The sequence below is a fragment of the Cuculus canorus genome, chromosome 4 (assembly GCF_017976375.1).
Source record: "Cuculus canorus isolate bCucCan1 chromosome 4, bCucCan1.pri, whole genome shotgun sequence".
In the NCBI taxonomy this organism is placed as follows: domain Eukaryota; kingdom Metazoa; phylum Chordata; class Aves; order Cuculiformes; family Cuculidae; genus Cuculus; species Cuculus canorus.
In genome coordinates this window covers 10420414-10434314 of record NC_071404.1, presented here as the reverse complement: position 1 = coordinate 10434314, position 13901 = coordinate 10420414, and the positions used below count along the sequence as shown (strand labels likewise).

Sequence of the window (13901 nt, the reverse complement as noted above, 5' to 3'; positions counted from 1 at the left end):
TGTTCTTTACAAGCCTCTTGACCCCTTCAGAGAGCTCTGAGGTAGTTCCCTCTGCAGAAGCCAGGTTATTTCTTCCCAGGCAGACCTTCCCATTGTTGTCTACCTATAATAGCTTTGGTACATTCTGTTAAGTTTCTTGGTACGAGTATCAGGCTCGCAAGAACTAGAGTGGTTTGAATCTCTTTGGAGTGCTCTTTATTTTTAAAGATTACCACCTTTAAACTCCAGGCATCGAGGAAGTTTTAAATGAGAGGTTAAAAATTGATCTAATTCATTCCTGAGTGAATAATTTTGTTTATTTTGTTAACAAGTTCGTGGGCTTTTTCTGTTTTTTTACTAAAGCCTCTTCCACAGTGCATCTCTTATTGACTGCCAACTGCTTCATATCTGCAGAAGTGGAAAAAAAGGTGTGGAGGTATCTTGTTACTAGATTGTTCCTCCTTCATTGGAAATGTTCTGGTATTAACTCCTTTAGTATATTGTGTGTGAGGCAGAGATGCTTTGCATCTAAAGAAGACTAGATTAAAAGAATCATATGTATATAGATCCTTAGTTGTCTCATCTATCCAAATATAGATTCGGTTCTTGCCTCTGAATCACTAGTCATGTTATTGGTAAAGGAGAGAATTGAGTTACGAAACAGAACTTTGTGGACCTTTTCTTACTCATACTGCCTGGGCGGTGACTAATCGCTGCCTTTCAATGGTATTTTTAAATTGGAATATCACATTAGGCTTCCGTGATGGCTCCCTATTCCGTGCTTGTGAAAGCCAGTTTAGCCGTAAGGGAAACTTTGGAGACAGCAGATTATTTGCAGAATAATGGACCCATTAGCTAGAACAATAGGCAATCTAATATACATGGAATAGCTGCAGGATATGCTTATTCATCAAATTGATAAATGTATTTACTTTCTAGTTACTGTAAGTCACCAACTCGGAAAAGAAAATTTTCTTTCCCTTGTCTGAATCAAGCAGCTGTCAGATGTGTACAACATGATAGAAACTTCTTTTATAAATCAGTTCTTGTACTATGCAGTATGACGTTTTTCATAGGTATAATTTAAATGATACAGTTAGATTTACGGTAATTAATCCTTTTCAGTTGAAATACCTGGTATTTCAGGCTTCTCTGTGTAGCCTTAATATTGAGTGGAGTTTAAAATACAGATTAATTACTTAGAAATTTGTGTATTGACATGTCTTTACTATTTTGATTTTTTTTAAATCATAGCTGATGTTCTGTTTTCTTCCATTATTTGCATGTAGGTGTCTCAAAGACAAAACACAAAGGGCACTGAGAGTCTTGGGCAGCAGCCTTTATGACATGCAAATACGAGAAAAAGACTAGCAAAGGTGTAGTCATTACTTGATCTGCTGCAGGGACAATATGATAAATAAAGGTTGACATGCAGCATAATAAACTGTTAAAGGGGGGAAACGATGTAAGAAAAATACAGAAGATGATAAAATTATGAGAAAGCAGCATTCGGTATTTTGAGGTAAAAAGGATGCATGTTACCACCAAAACCAAGCTTTAGATTTTTATCTACTATTTCTTCTTTTTCCACTGGAAGCTACACAGATTTTGAAAATGCTTATTCTGTCGTAGTATTCTGATTACTTTTGCAATAGAAAAAAAAAAGTGCAAAGAATTATGATAATTTTTGTTTTAGTTTTGGAAATAGTTGGCTTTCTGTTCTTTCCAGAATTGAGGAGTCCTTGTAAAACTGTTAATTCTTCTACATGTTTTATGTTGTTTGACAGCTTGTTCATATTGTCACGTAATGCCAATGTTTTCATGTTTTAGTCTTAAACATGCAACAGAACAAGGTGTTTACCTACATACTGACCTTGCAACAGTTCTGATATTAAAGAGGATTAAGTGTAGTTTGTCTCCTTTCTGCTGCAGGTCTATTATGTCTAGCTTAAATTATACACTTTTTTGCCGTTTTCCTTCACCTTAATTTATTTGATGAGTGTTCTCTTGATGAAGCCTCTTACAGTGCACCTGGGGAAAGGAGCAGAAATGTATAGAGAAGAGATTTTATCTTAACACTTTCTGCAAGCTCTATGCATGTCCATTGGCTCTTAGATGCTGGCACTGTTTGGATTTATTTGTGAGAGCTTAAAATATAGAATATTTTGCCATATGCCTTCGCAGTGTAAGGAGGAGGAATGAGGCATCCTTGAAGAACATATTTTGCTGTTTGCTGAACTGCATTGCAATTCTAGAATAAGGTGAATAATATAATCTTCTCTAGCTTGGTGTTCAAGTTGTCTCATTTCTTAGTGTTGCAGTTCTGTAGTCTAAAATATATTATAACAGCCTATATTGTAATATATTTAAACTTTTATTTCCTCAACGTATTAGAATAACTTTGTAAAAAGATGAACACCTGTTTTATACAGTTGGCTTCTAATTTTGATTTTTCTGCCTGCATTTTATTTTGTTCACTCCTTAGAAACATGTGATGTGCACACATTTTTTTTAAGATAATTCATTCTGCCTTTATGAAGGCATGGAAAAGAAGCATTTGTATTTTGTTCATAGTTAGAATTTACATTTAAAAAAATGAAACCAAACCCACACAAATTACCTTTCTAGATTGTCCTTTAGTTTATAGCATTTAATTCTACTAGTGACCCTTTATCAAAACTATATTAATTGATATCACATTGCAGAATAACTTGATTAAATGTCTTAAATTGCTGCCTTCCCTATAATATTCCCATCACAGTAAGACTTAAGAAAATTGTTTGCATGTTTACATAACAAAGTTGCCTTTTCCACAAATATTAATGGACAGCTGTGCATGTTCACATAAACATATCCGTTTAGTGTCTTATATCAATTAGTCTTTTAACTAGCTATTCGGGAGTAAGAAGAAGTCTCATTAGCAAGAAGGAAACAGTAGCTGATTGGTAGCGAAGGATCAGCCTTTCAACTGTAAAACTTCCCTTAAGCAATCCTTTATCTGGTGGCTGACTTAAATTCCTCTCTTCCCCTTCTGGTATTCTGTTTCTTTTCTCTGTCCAACTGGCCAAATTCAGGTTCAGTATAAATGATTTTTTAATCTCTCCTCACCATCTTTTTAGCTATACACGGGTCAAAACGAGGCAGCGTTTGACGTTGTCTGTTGAACATTTGTTTTGTGCAATATTCAATAACGTGACTGCAGTTATGAAGTCTCACAATGCAAAAAAAGTGAGTGTTTTGTACCAGCTTGCCTAATCTAGGTCCCATATATTAAATGCAGCAGCAGTGAAGTGTATTAACTCTCAATATACAGATTCCTTAAACGAGCATAGTAGATAAAACAGTTTTAAAGGCCTCTTATTTAAGTGGATTTGGTGTAGCTAATGTGAGGCTTTAGAGTTAGCTCTCCTGTTGTGTGAGACAGAGAACTGTGCCAATGTAACGTGGAATGTGGTTGTAACTCAAGTAATACAACTCATGAAGAAACCATCCCATGAAATAACAAGACGTTGGTTTAGTTAAACGTTAAGAGGCAGTAAACACATTCTGATAGAAACAACCACACAAGCCAGGAATAAAGCTGGCTTTCAGTTTGGTTTTATTTTACTAAAAATAGTTTAAAAAAATAGGCAACAGCTTTTAAGAAACCATTTATTAGTTCCATCTTCCAGTATTCTGTGAAAAGAGGCCGGCAGCCACATCATCCCATGTCCATTTGGTCTGTTGCCTCAAATCTTTATTCTGTCAGAAGTGCTGAAGAATTCTGTTTTGATGAGTGTGGATGGTGGTTTTATACCATGCTAGAATGTAATTTTTAAAATAGCACTGTACACATTTCAGACCTCATGAATGAAATGGACTTTTGCTACCTTACAGAGTTTAAACAGTCGTATGAGTCCCCATCCAACATTGCATTTGTTTCAAAGGAGCATGAGATGCGCTGAAATTCAGCACGGTCGGTCCTTGTGAGCTGGTGTGAGAAGAAAGGGTTAACTACTATCAGCCACAGAATTAGCCTTTTCTTATAATTGTGCTAATGAACTCTCATATCAAGCTACCATGAGCTGATAACAGGACTTATGACTTGGGAAAAGCAGGTCAATTCACCTCAGGATCTATGAGCATCTTAGAAAAGCTGAGTGGATCTTCAGGCAGACACTAATGAGAAAAAAGTCCTACAAAGAGGTATGTTGAATGTGTGTGCACTGAGAACGAGTGCAGTGGGTATGTCAGGAGTCTTTTTAAAACAAACAAAAAAGCCAAAACAAAAAAACAACCAAACAAAATAGTAGAGCACTGAGAAAGTATAAAACAAAGTTATTATGATTGCATTCCCATTTTTTTGGTACTAAATAAACAGAGAATTTCTTATCCGAATAGTTTCCACCTGAATTTGAACCACAAATCAACATTGTAAATATTCTTTCTGATATAAAAAATCAGAGTACACAGAGAAAAATGTTTACACATTGTAATTGTGTGAAGTACACATCTTTTGTCACAACAAACTAACCTCCCTGAGCATGGTTTGTGTCAAGTGTGTCTAAACAGTTTGCGTTGCAACATGACAAGAGACCAGATTGGAAATCTCATCCTGGAAGTGGCAGATAGCTCAACATGGACAGGTCTGTGCGCTGGGTGAAAGATGGAGGAGTGGAAAATGAAAGCATTTATGAGATAGTGAAGCTGATGAGAAGTTATGTTGTTGGTGACGGGTTAGACGTGAGACAGGATTCAAATAAAGGGAAAAGAAGTCTGGAGAAGAGGCTTTATTTGAAAAGAGGTTGTAAGCTGATCAGAGAACATTCATGGACCTGAAAATAAAGTTAGCATTGACATCTTTGATAGGGTAAGTTGCTTGTGTGCTATTCTGTTCAAAGGTTACTCATCAGGTTTACTTATCATCAAGGTCTAACACGTTGTGCCTCCTTTATCATTTTGCCCTCTGTCTTGGATTGTCCTTTCCACAAAGTCACCTCAGGATAGAAAGTGATTTCAGGACTTGGAGCAACGTTGACAATAAGTAATATCTGGTTTTAATAGTGAAGTGGTGCTTAACGGTGGTGGTTTGTTTGGTTTACGTTTTAGCCTAGAGTGTTTAACTCCGAAAAAAGAAATATGGAACTTCAAGTTCTTTATACTTAGGAAAAGTGTTAGCCTTTTGCATTGTGAATAAGAGCTGAAACCCACAAATTCTTTAATACAGAACAAACAGAAAACCTAGAAAACCAGAACTTAAGAAAATGGAATCTAAGTTGTTAAATGGTTTCATTATTTTGTTTCATGTTCTGTTGCTAAATGAGATATTTTGTCTGGATTTCAAATATATCAGGCAGGGCATCACAGAGAGTACTAGGGGACAGCAAACATGACATCTTTCAGAAAGTGTTATTACCTAAATCAACTGGCAGGATAATTACACAGGAAAAATCTGGAAATGGTGGGGAAGTTAGAGAGAATAAAAGAAGGTGCTGAGTTTGGTAGTTGTTCTTGTTTCCTGGTTCTGCTGTTCAAAGATTGCTTCATTATCAACAATGCATTTCATCTTTGCAATACTGCTTCTCCTGCTCAATCATGTTGTGAAATTGCATGCTAATGTTTTTTAAATATCATTTAGCTGCCATAAAGCAGACAGTAAAGGTACATTTTAGTAGCATGACCATATTGTGAGATTGGATGGGTAAAGGTGATGAGCTATAGAAGAGTAAACCTTTGTTTAAATGCATGTATCTTTTCATAATCAGCAGAATTAGCAAGGGAAATTACATAAAACGACTGAAAGTTAAATAGATTTTTGTTCAAGTTTGATAAAATTATTTTCCAGTTGTGACGGCTCTCCTTTCAACTAAGGCATAGTACATTTGGGATTTATTTTCAAATTGGCAATCAGAAATGAGGAACATGAAGGGGTACATTTTCCAAGCAATTAGTGGGAGGTATGCAAACAAATCCTATTATTTCTTAGTGGGATTAGAGCACATACCTTCCGTACATTGCTTTGAAGAATTCCCCTTAAGCATTCTTCCAGACTTCTAGCTGCAAAAATAGCTACAATATAAATTTAGTAGAAGAAAAGAATTTCAAACCAACTATGATCCTATATGTACCCTGCATGCGCCCGCAAATCAAAAGAGCATAAAAAAGACTGCTAGTAATTGTGGAGAAATAAGGTAAAATAATCCTGACCTATATAATTACATCTCTTTTAACTAAAGATATTTCCAAGGTTTCTCTGTCCAAAGATTCCTGTTGACTGAACATGTGATTTTAGCAGGCTCGAATGATTCTTCTGCACTGCCTAGAGCCAATACAGCTTTGATACCTCTGCTCAACATCACATATTTTTTATCTAGTCCAATTTGATTTTTTTTCAGCTTGTGGAATTTCCAGTAGCTGAGCAGTAAATTGTTAATGAACCAAAAAATTGGTCTTTCCAAAATAGTTCTGTGGTGCTTTCAAAACTATTTTTAATCTTTTAATCCAAGTTTATATTGATAATATGTAAAACTAAAACAATGTGTTATTTAAAGGCTTTTCATTAGCCTAAGGATGCCAGAGACAAGTTCTATACCATTAATTTAAATTATTCATATCCTTTTACTTAGAGGCTAGTGGATTTCCCCTAATGAAGTGTCAGTGGTTTGCCATGGGACTGCTCCTTCCTGCTCAGCTGTTGGTGTAAAGCACAAAGTTTGAGGTACATATGGCAGTTACAGGAACAGAGCACATTAGGGGTAGGTGTACTACTTTCACTTCCTTCGCTGAAGAATCAGGTTTGTGCTTGCTCACAGACTTTCCTTCCTCTTGGAAAAAACTTAGATCTAACTTGTCAGAGTATTTCAGAAGTCCTTGAAGTTTGTTAAGGGTGTCATGACCTGAAAAGCGCAGTGACTTTATGAACGTTCAGTTTAGTTAAGTCTTCGTTACAACATTAAACCATGCTTAGCAGCAGGCGCACATTATTCCCTCTTTACTCTATGAAAATATGATATCCTCGGTTCTTTCCTGAAGGTTTTAACTGTATAACATGAGTTAAATTGACTTTACCAAATTGTATATCCTTTTGGGAAGAAAACAGAATAAGTTTGTATCATTTTCTGAAGAGCAAAAATAAAACTGCCACTTTACTCTTATTTCTGTATAATCTGTGAGAAGCCATGAGTTATCACAGTGCTTTGTTTTTTATCTCTGTTTGATTCAGCAGTTCATTTTGTTTCCGTATGTTTTTTCAGTTCTCAGGATGGCTTACGTGATTCCCCCCTCAGCTCCATCTCCAGCAGTGACTATGAGAGTGTTTCTGTCACTACATGTAGTCTCTCCAGCATATACGCTCTGAGGTAATAACATCACTTTGCAGTCAGATTTGACGAAAGGTATTGGGTTATGCTCGGCTGAAAACTTTCATTGAATTAACAACCAAGTGACAGCAACACTTTTGAGTGTTCTTCCTTTTGAACAGCAGGTGCTTTTTTTTTTTTCCTAGCGGTTTTCCTAGCAACTGAGAGGCAACTATTTAATGAAAAGTTTTAATGTATACAGCAATGAATTATATATTTCCATGATCTTCTTCTTATTTGTCTGTATAGGATTTCATTAAAGACTTGAGGTTTTAGCTTGAAAAGTACTAAATGTTTGTCTTGGCCTTCTAGAAAACGTGTTTATTCCATTTTGTTTTGCTTTGTAAAATGGCTTAATAAAATAATAGGGATGTTCCAGTTAATGAGAATTTAACTTCCACAGTGCTTGTGGCCGAAATTGGGAAGAATGTTAGTTTATATTCTCGTCTAATGGAAGTGCATGAGAGTTTTAATTTTAATGAGTTTGTTCACAGAACTCAATGAGAATAATAGAGAAATAATGTAGCACGGATAAATGTTACTAAAGCAAAAATTTACATTCTTTGCTTTTTTTAGGGTATGTGTAAGGTACATGTGTGTGATTTATTGCATACATTGCATGTAGTAACTTTATTACTGTGGTACAGGCCAATTAAAATACCACTGTTTCCATTGAGGTAGATCATCTTCCACTGCCGCTTGTTCTCCCTTTTTCATCTTGTTTGTTTTTCTCCCATGCTTCATTTGAATCGAACTTCAGGAATTCCCAGTTTTGTCTAGGTTTGGTGATAGAAAGACAATATTAAAAAGATCTTTTGAAGTATTGATAGAGGAAATAGTACATATGATAATATGTATTTTTTAGGGTGTGCAAATGTTGAGGCTCATTTTTTTCAGTTCTGTGTTTTTAGAAGGGCAGAAAGATGAGACTACAACTATTTTTCATGGTTTTAATTTTGAAATACATTTCCTTTTGACTGTTCTTCAAACAAACCCAGATTTTCCTGTGTGTAATTGTTGTTCTCTTTTAAATACTGTATACATCAACGAGACTTTCATACAAGGCTGTCTGAACAAACAATAGAAGTAACCACTTCTTCAGGAATAATTAGAGCGATGAGAATAAGTCTTCATTAGGTGCAGCACCTCTTTTCAAGGCCTTTGTCTGTACTGCCTTTCTCTGTTAGTATTGTAGTAGCCACTGCATTGATGCTTAGGTAAATTAGATCTGTCCTTTCCCGTTTTTCAAAGTTTTTTTTTTAAGTTTGATTTATAAGGCAGTATTTGTATATGTGCATTTGTGCTTTTGTCCACTGAACAATAGCACAGTATCATCCCTGGTTATCATGCAATAAGTTGCCTCTTTTTCTGTGTCTGATTGATATTACTAAAGATCTAGCTATTGTAGTTTATGGTCCAATAAAATAAAATATAGCCAAGTGCCCACTTGACTATATTGATGTGAATTTCCCCTGTTGAAATACTTCGTTTAACAGAACTTTGAAATCCTTATAGCAGCTTAATTTAATAAAATAAAATAAGAAAAACAAAGAAACCCAGAAGGCTGCTTCACAGTACTGTGTTCCTAGATCTATGTGCATAGAAATTTAATATTTGGTATGTCTATCTGTGTTATATTTTAGAATATGTTATTTTTAAGGGGCTCTCATGCTCTTTTATCTTGTATTACCTAAAGAGTTTTATTTAGCTATTAAACAACTTCTCTAGAGTTGTATCATTTGTTTACAACAAGCACATTCCTTGCAAAAACAATCTGTACAAAATGGGGTTTTTTTCTGAAATAAGAGTTCTCCCTGATGTCACGTGCAAAATAATACCTGAATTGGTTTTTGACTGTTTCTTTCATCCTCTGAAATATTCTATTTCACTGAGACTAAAAGTAGTGTTGTCAGATTGCAGTATGGATTGCAAATACCCAGGTACCTTCAAACGTTCTGCTCTGGTAGCAAAACCAGCTTAGCCAGAATAGCACAGTGTTGAATGAACTATAGTGCCTTAAATTGCATAGACTGAATGAGTTTGAAAGAATGAAGTATTGTCTATATGGAATTCTATACATGTGTACATTTATTGTTTTCCAAGTGAAGAACCAGGGAGAGTATTCCCGCTCCTTGGATCCCAGAACAGTGTTCAACCCATGGGTCGTTGTTTGCCAGTCTGGTTTTTATTGGGAGGAAAAAGCTGTTACCACTTAGGAGCTGTTAAAGAAGGCTGCCTCAAATCAGCCTGTGATTTGCTGCCTTAGACTTCTTCCATCATCAACCAGAACTGTGTAATTTTTTAAGCTATATTCATCCCACCTAATTTTAGGCACTAAACTGATATACCTCAATTAGGAGTCTTGCTGCTGTAGGCTCCCTGTTTAGTCAGTGGAGAAAAGTGGAAACCTTGGTTAAGCCTGTAATTTGTTGAAATGCATCTGGGCCAAAGATTTTCAGTCTTAAATCAGAACTATGATTGCATACTTTGATTACTGACTGTGCTCACACAGTAATTTGAAAAACATTTTAAAACCTTGCTCAAGGTTTCTGTAGCACAAATTTAAAAGGTACCGAGGGCTTCTCAAATGATTTTCCTAAGGAAAGGTAAGTTATTTCATTGGTACCCAACCTGTGTGGAAGGTTCCTTATTCTAGTCTCAGGAGTCTGATGGTCAAGAGGTTAAATGTTCAGCCCGGTTCAGAAGATGATTTTTCACGAGATGTTCATTAAGCAGCATCCAGACTTGAGGTGCCCCCATCAGTAGTGAACTTTCTCAGCAAAGAGTAAATGTATTCTGTATATTTCAGAAGGTTTCAGAGAAACTGTGGGTTTATGCAGACTTGCAAGAGTATGCAGAATTTTTTTTGTTACATCAATGCGACTGTGAAATAATTACTGCTGACTTGAGTGAAAATGAGGTGTTGATAACTACGGCAGGGAAGTGGCAGTTGGTCCACTGCTTATATTAGCTCCAGGAAATGATCCACCCAGCTTTTCCTTTTTAATTTTTTTTTCCCTAAATGTCATTTTTAAGACAATTTTTAATATAACTACAACTTACCAAATTGTAAATAGGCAGCTAATAAAAAACATTGCTGGAAGCTTATCCATTTCATTGTCAGAAGTAGTGTAGTCAGCAGCTTTTGAAAATAAACCGCTCGCAGGAACTTGCCTGTCAACTTCCAACATGTATTGGAATTAGTGGACAAGGTTCTTAAAGTGCCATTAATTTGAGTGGAGGCCTAAGTGAAGGGTATTCATATGCTAACAGAATCATAGGACATGATATACTTCAAGTCAACAATGAACCTCAATTCTTTGAAAAATTGGAGCTAGAAAATAGCAGAAAAGTGCATTGTTTTGGAAATGATGAGGAAAAATAAGTGAGACAACAAAAGAACAAAGTAATTATCATTAGTTGATTACAAGCTTCAGAGTTTTTGGAGTAAGACAGGGCAAGGGAAGCTTCAATACGGATTCATCAGTCTTTCTTCATTTGCCTGCCTAAAGTACATGGTAAAACCTACTTCTTCATTTTAAGCCTATGATGAGCCAATAAATGAAAACTTTAAATATAAAAAAGTACTTTAAAAACTGACTTTAGTGTTCATAGAATCACTAGGTTGGAAAAGACCTCTTAGATCATCAAGTCCAACCATTTTTATCAATGATGCAACATGTGCATTCTCTGGGCAGCGATCACTTTCTGCAGCGGTCACTTTCTTTAGATATGTCATTGTGGCTTAAATATTGATGGTTTGTGGTGGGTTTGGGCATTTACAAAATCTGGTGGTAAAATATCAGTCTGTTATTTGCAGTCTGTAGAAAGACGTATGGACTGTATTGTGACTCAAGTCTGTGCCCAAACAGCAACACTGACAGCAATTAGAGTGAGATATTTATCCGGCTATTTCTGTTAGAATATCTGTATTTTGCCTGCAGGTGGGCACAGTCTGAGGTCCTTGGCTTGTTGGATATAGTTGAAGGATACCACTTGCTTTATTATGTATTTTGAGTATATCTCTGTTAGTATAAAGAAACGTGGAACAAGGCAGCAAAGGTTATCTTTGTGTATAAATGAGAGGTGAAATTTTGATTACGTCCTTCAGAAACAGAGGGTGTTTTGCAGGAGACTTTTTGAAGCTGCCTTGCCAGTCAGCTTGCATAGAACAGCCTAGGTTGAAGGAATCCTGAAAGATATTTGGTCCAACCTAGCATGGGAAAGTGAGTGTATGTGAGATCTACCACCCTGTCCAGTCACATCTTGAAAAGCCCCAGTGAATGGGACTCCATCACATCATTATGAGGGATTGGTTATTCTCAGTGTAAAAATATTCTTCTGAGATAAAACCTCTCCCACTGTGATTTGTACCCATTGCCCCTTGGTTTTGCCATATGTCTCCTTGTGAAGAGAACCTCCATCCTCTTTGTAGCTGCCCTTGAAGTATTGCAATACTATGATAAGGTCCTCGCTATGCTTTCCTTCTCCAGTAAGAAAAGACCTAAGCCCTTCACCCTTTCTTTGTAGGGCAGGTTCTTCAGTCTTTGATCATCTTCATGACCCTCCTTTGTACCCTCTCTGCCTGCATCTTACTTGAAATGTGGGGACCAGAACTGGACACAGTACTCCAAATGTGGCCCTTACAAACTCTTGGTAGAGTGGGATGATCACTTCTCTGTCTCTGCTAGTAAAGCCCTTGCAGATACAGCCCAGGATCCAGTCTGCCTTCTCTGCTGCAATGACACATTGCTGATTTCTGTTCCGCTTGTTGTCCACCAGGACCCTCAGGCCCTTCCAGCAAGGCTGTTTCCCACCCACACAGATCCCAGCCTTCACTGGGCTCTTTGGTTATGCCAGTCTCTCTCTTCTCCTTGTTAAACCCCACACTGTTGTTGCTAGCTCGCCCTTCCAGCCTGCCCAGATTGCTGTGTAAGGTGGCTTTCCCTTATGATGTATCCACACCTCACCATCCAGCGGGTGTCATTAGCAAACCTGGTGATGATGCTCTCAATCCCATCATGCAGACTACTTATGAAGATGTTGAACAGTGTGTGAAGCCCAGAATCAATCCCTGGGGGATCCCACTTACGACAGGCTGCCAGCCTCAGTAAAAGTCATTGATCACCACCCTCTGAGTGCAGCCTGGGAGCCAATTTCCTGCCCTTCTCGCAGACCAGGTTCTTGTCTGGAGGACAGTTTACAAAGACTGTTTTTTCATCAGTACACCTCAGTGCCTCAAAGAGAATGCAAGAAGAAAGAATAACCTGGTCATTCAGCAGGACTGTGAGTTATAGTAGGACAATTTGGTTCTTCCATCTCACGGTCCAGAGCTATCCATTAATACGTGCTTCCAAAGCTACAGCACAGATCACATGCCCACAAATTTTAGTAAAGAGATCACAGCTGTTCCTGAGGGTCTTGTGGATAATTTCGAGGACAACAAATGCTTCAGCAATGTATTTTTTGCTGTTGTGTCACAGTCTACCCGATCAGCTGTGTCTCCAGATCTTCTCTCTTGCAGTTTTACTATTGTTGACCTGGTCAGGTTATAGTTGTTTAAGCTATGCAAACTGACAGATTCATTCTGCATTAATTTTTAGTACTGCCATCTTTGTTTTAATAATGCATTACTGTACATTATTCTGCCCTTTTTTCTGTGGAGCCCTTCTTCAGGGAAGCACAACTCATAACCAGGAAAAGGCTGTTGATAATGGCTTTACTTGTGCTGTACTGGAATAATGGTAATAAAAAGCTCAGTGAGAAGAGTTGTGGGAGAGAAAGAGGTTTATACCTTGGGCATATCAGAATGACTTCTGGAATAGATGCTATTCCTGCCTAATGATTTTGAATTGAAAACTGTCTGTGTACGTTTTAGGCTCTATGAGTCTGTGCTGTTTTGTGTAGCACTGTCACTCAAGCAGTGTGAGGACAATAATATGCATACTAATACAGTCATAAACAGGCTGCTGTGTACAGTCTTCTCGCTTTGCTGCTAAATCCCTTGCCCCAACAACCAGCTGAGCAGTACCAGCAAAACTAAAAAGTCAGTGTTGGTGAGGTCTGTCAGCTTTTGCTTGCGATTTTAGTCAGCGAGACATATGTGACTGAAGCAGATGTCTCTTGTTTTTCACCGCCAGGATTCTTCTTGATGCGTTTCGTGCCTTTCTTGTTCTTCGACCTACGAGACAAAAAAAAAAAAATCAAATCCTAAATATTGCACTGTTTTCTAAGCTATAGTGTTCCCTTTTAGGAAATTCCATAAGGTATTTTTTGGTATATTAGATGTGTGTCTTTGTCTTTAGTAACAAGTAACCGATAGTAACTTTAGTAACTTTAGTAACTTTAGTAACCGATGCAGATTTTATATTCTTAAGGAACAACCGAGGCAGCTTGTGTGAGCTCCCTGTTAACAAGCGCTTGTTGCAGTGGGAAGGTGAAAATTCAGTGGTTCAAAGTTTTCAGTCTTTCCCTATGAAAATTAAAAGCTTCATTTTTAGCAGTGTTATATCCAATATGGTTGTAGTAAATTAAATATAAAATATGTTCCTCTCTGTGTAAATCAAGTGAAATAGGGAAATATTT

The 13901-nt window shown here is 37.0% G+C and overlaps 1 protein-coding gene across 6 annotated transcripts in view; it reads left to right on the top strand.

Annotated features, from left to right (window-relative positions):
• The window catches only part of ZFYVE28 (zinc finger FYVE-type containing 28), a 154711-nt gene that overhangs the window by 113678 nt on the left and 27132 nt on the right, over positions 1–13901 (top strand). For 4 of the 6 annotated variants that reach the window (XM_054066095.1, XM_054066092.1, XM_054066091.1 and 1 more), the window contains one exon: positions 7212–7316. The exons of the other annotated variants lie outside the window; for them this stretch is intronic. In XM_054066095.1, the coding sequence (XP_053922070.1) occupies positions 7212–7316 (105 nt within the window). The remainder of the gene's footprint in view (positions 1–7211; positions 7317–13901) is intronic. 6 annotated transcript variants of the gene reach the window in all.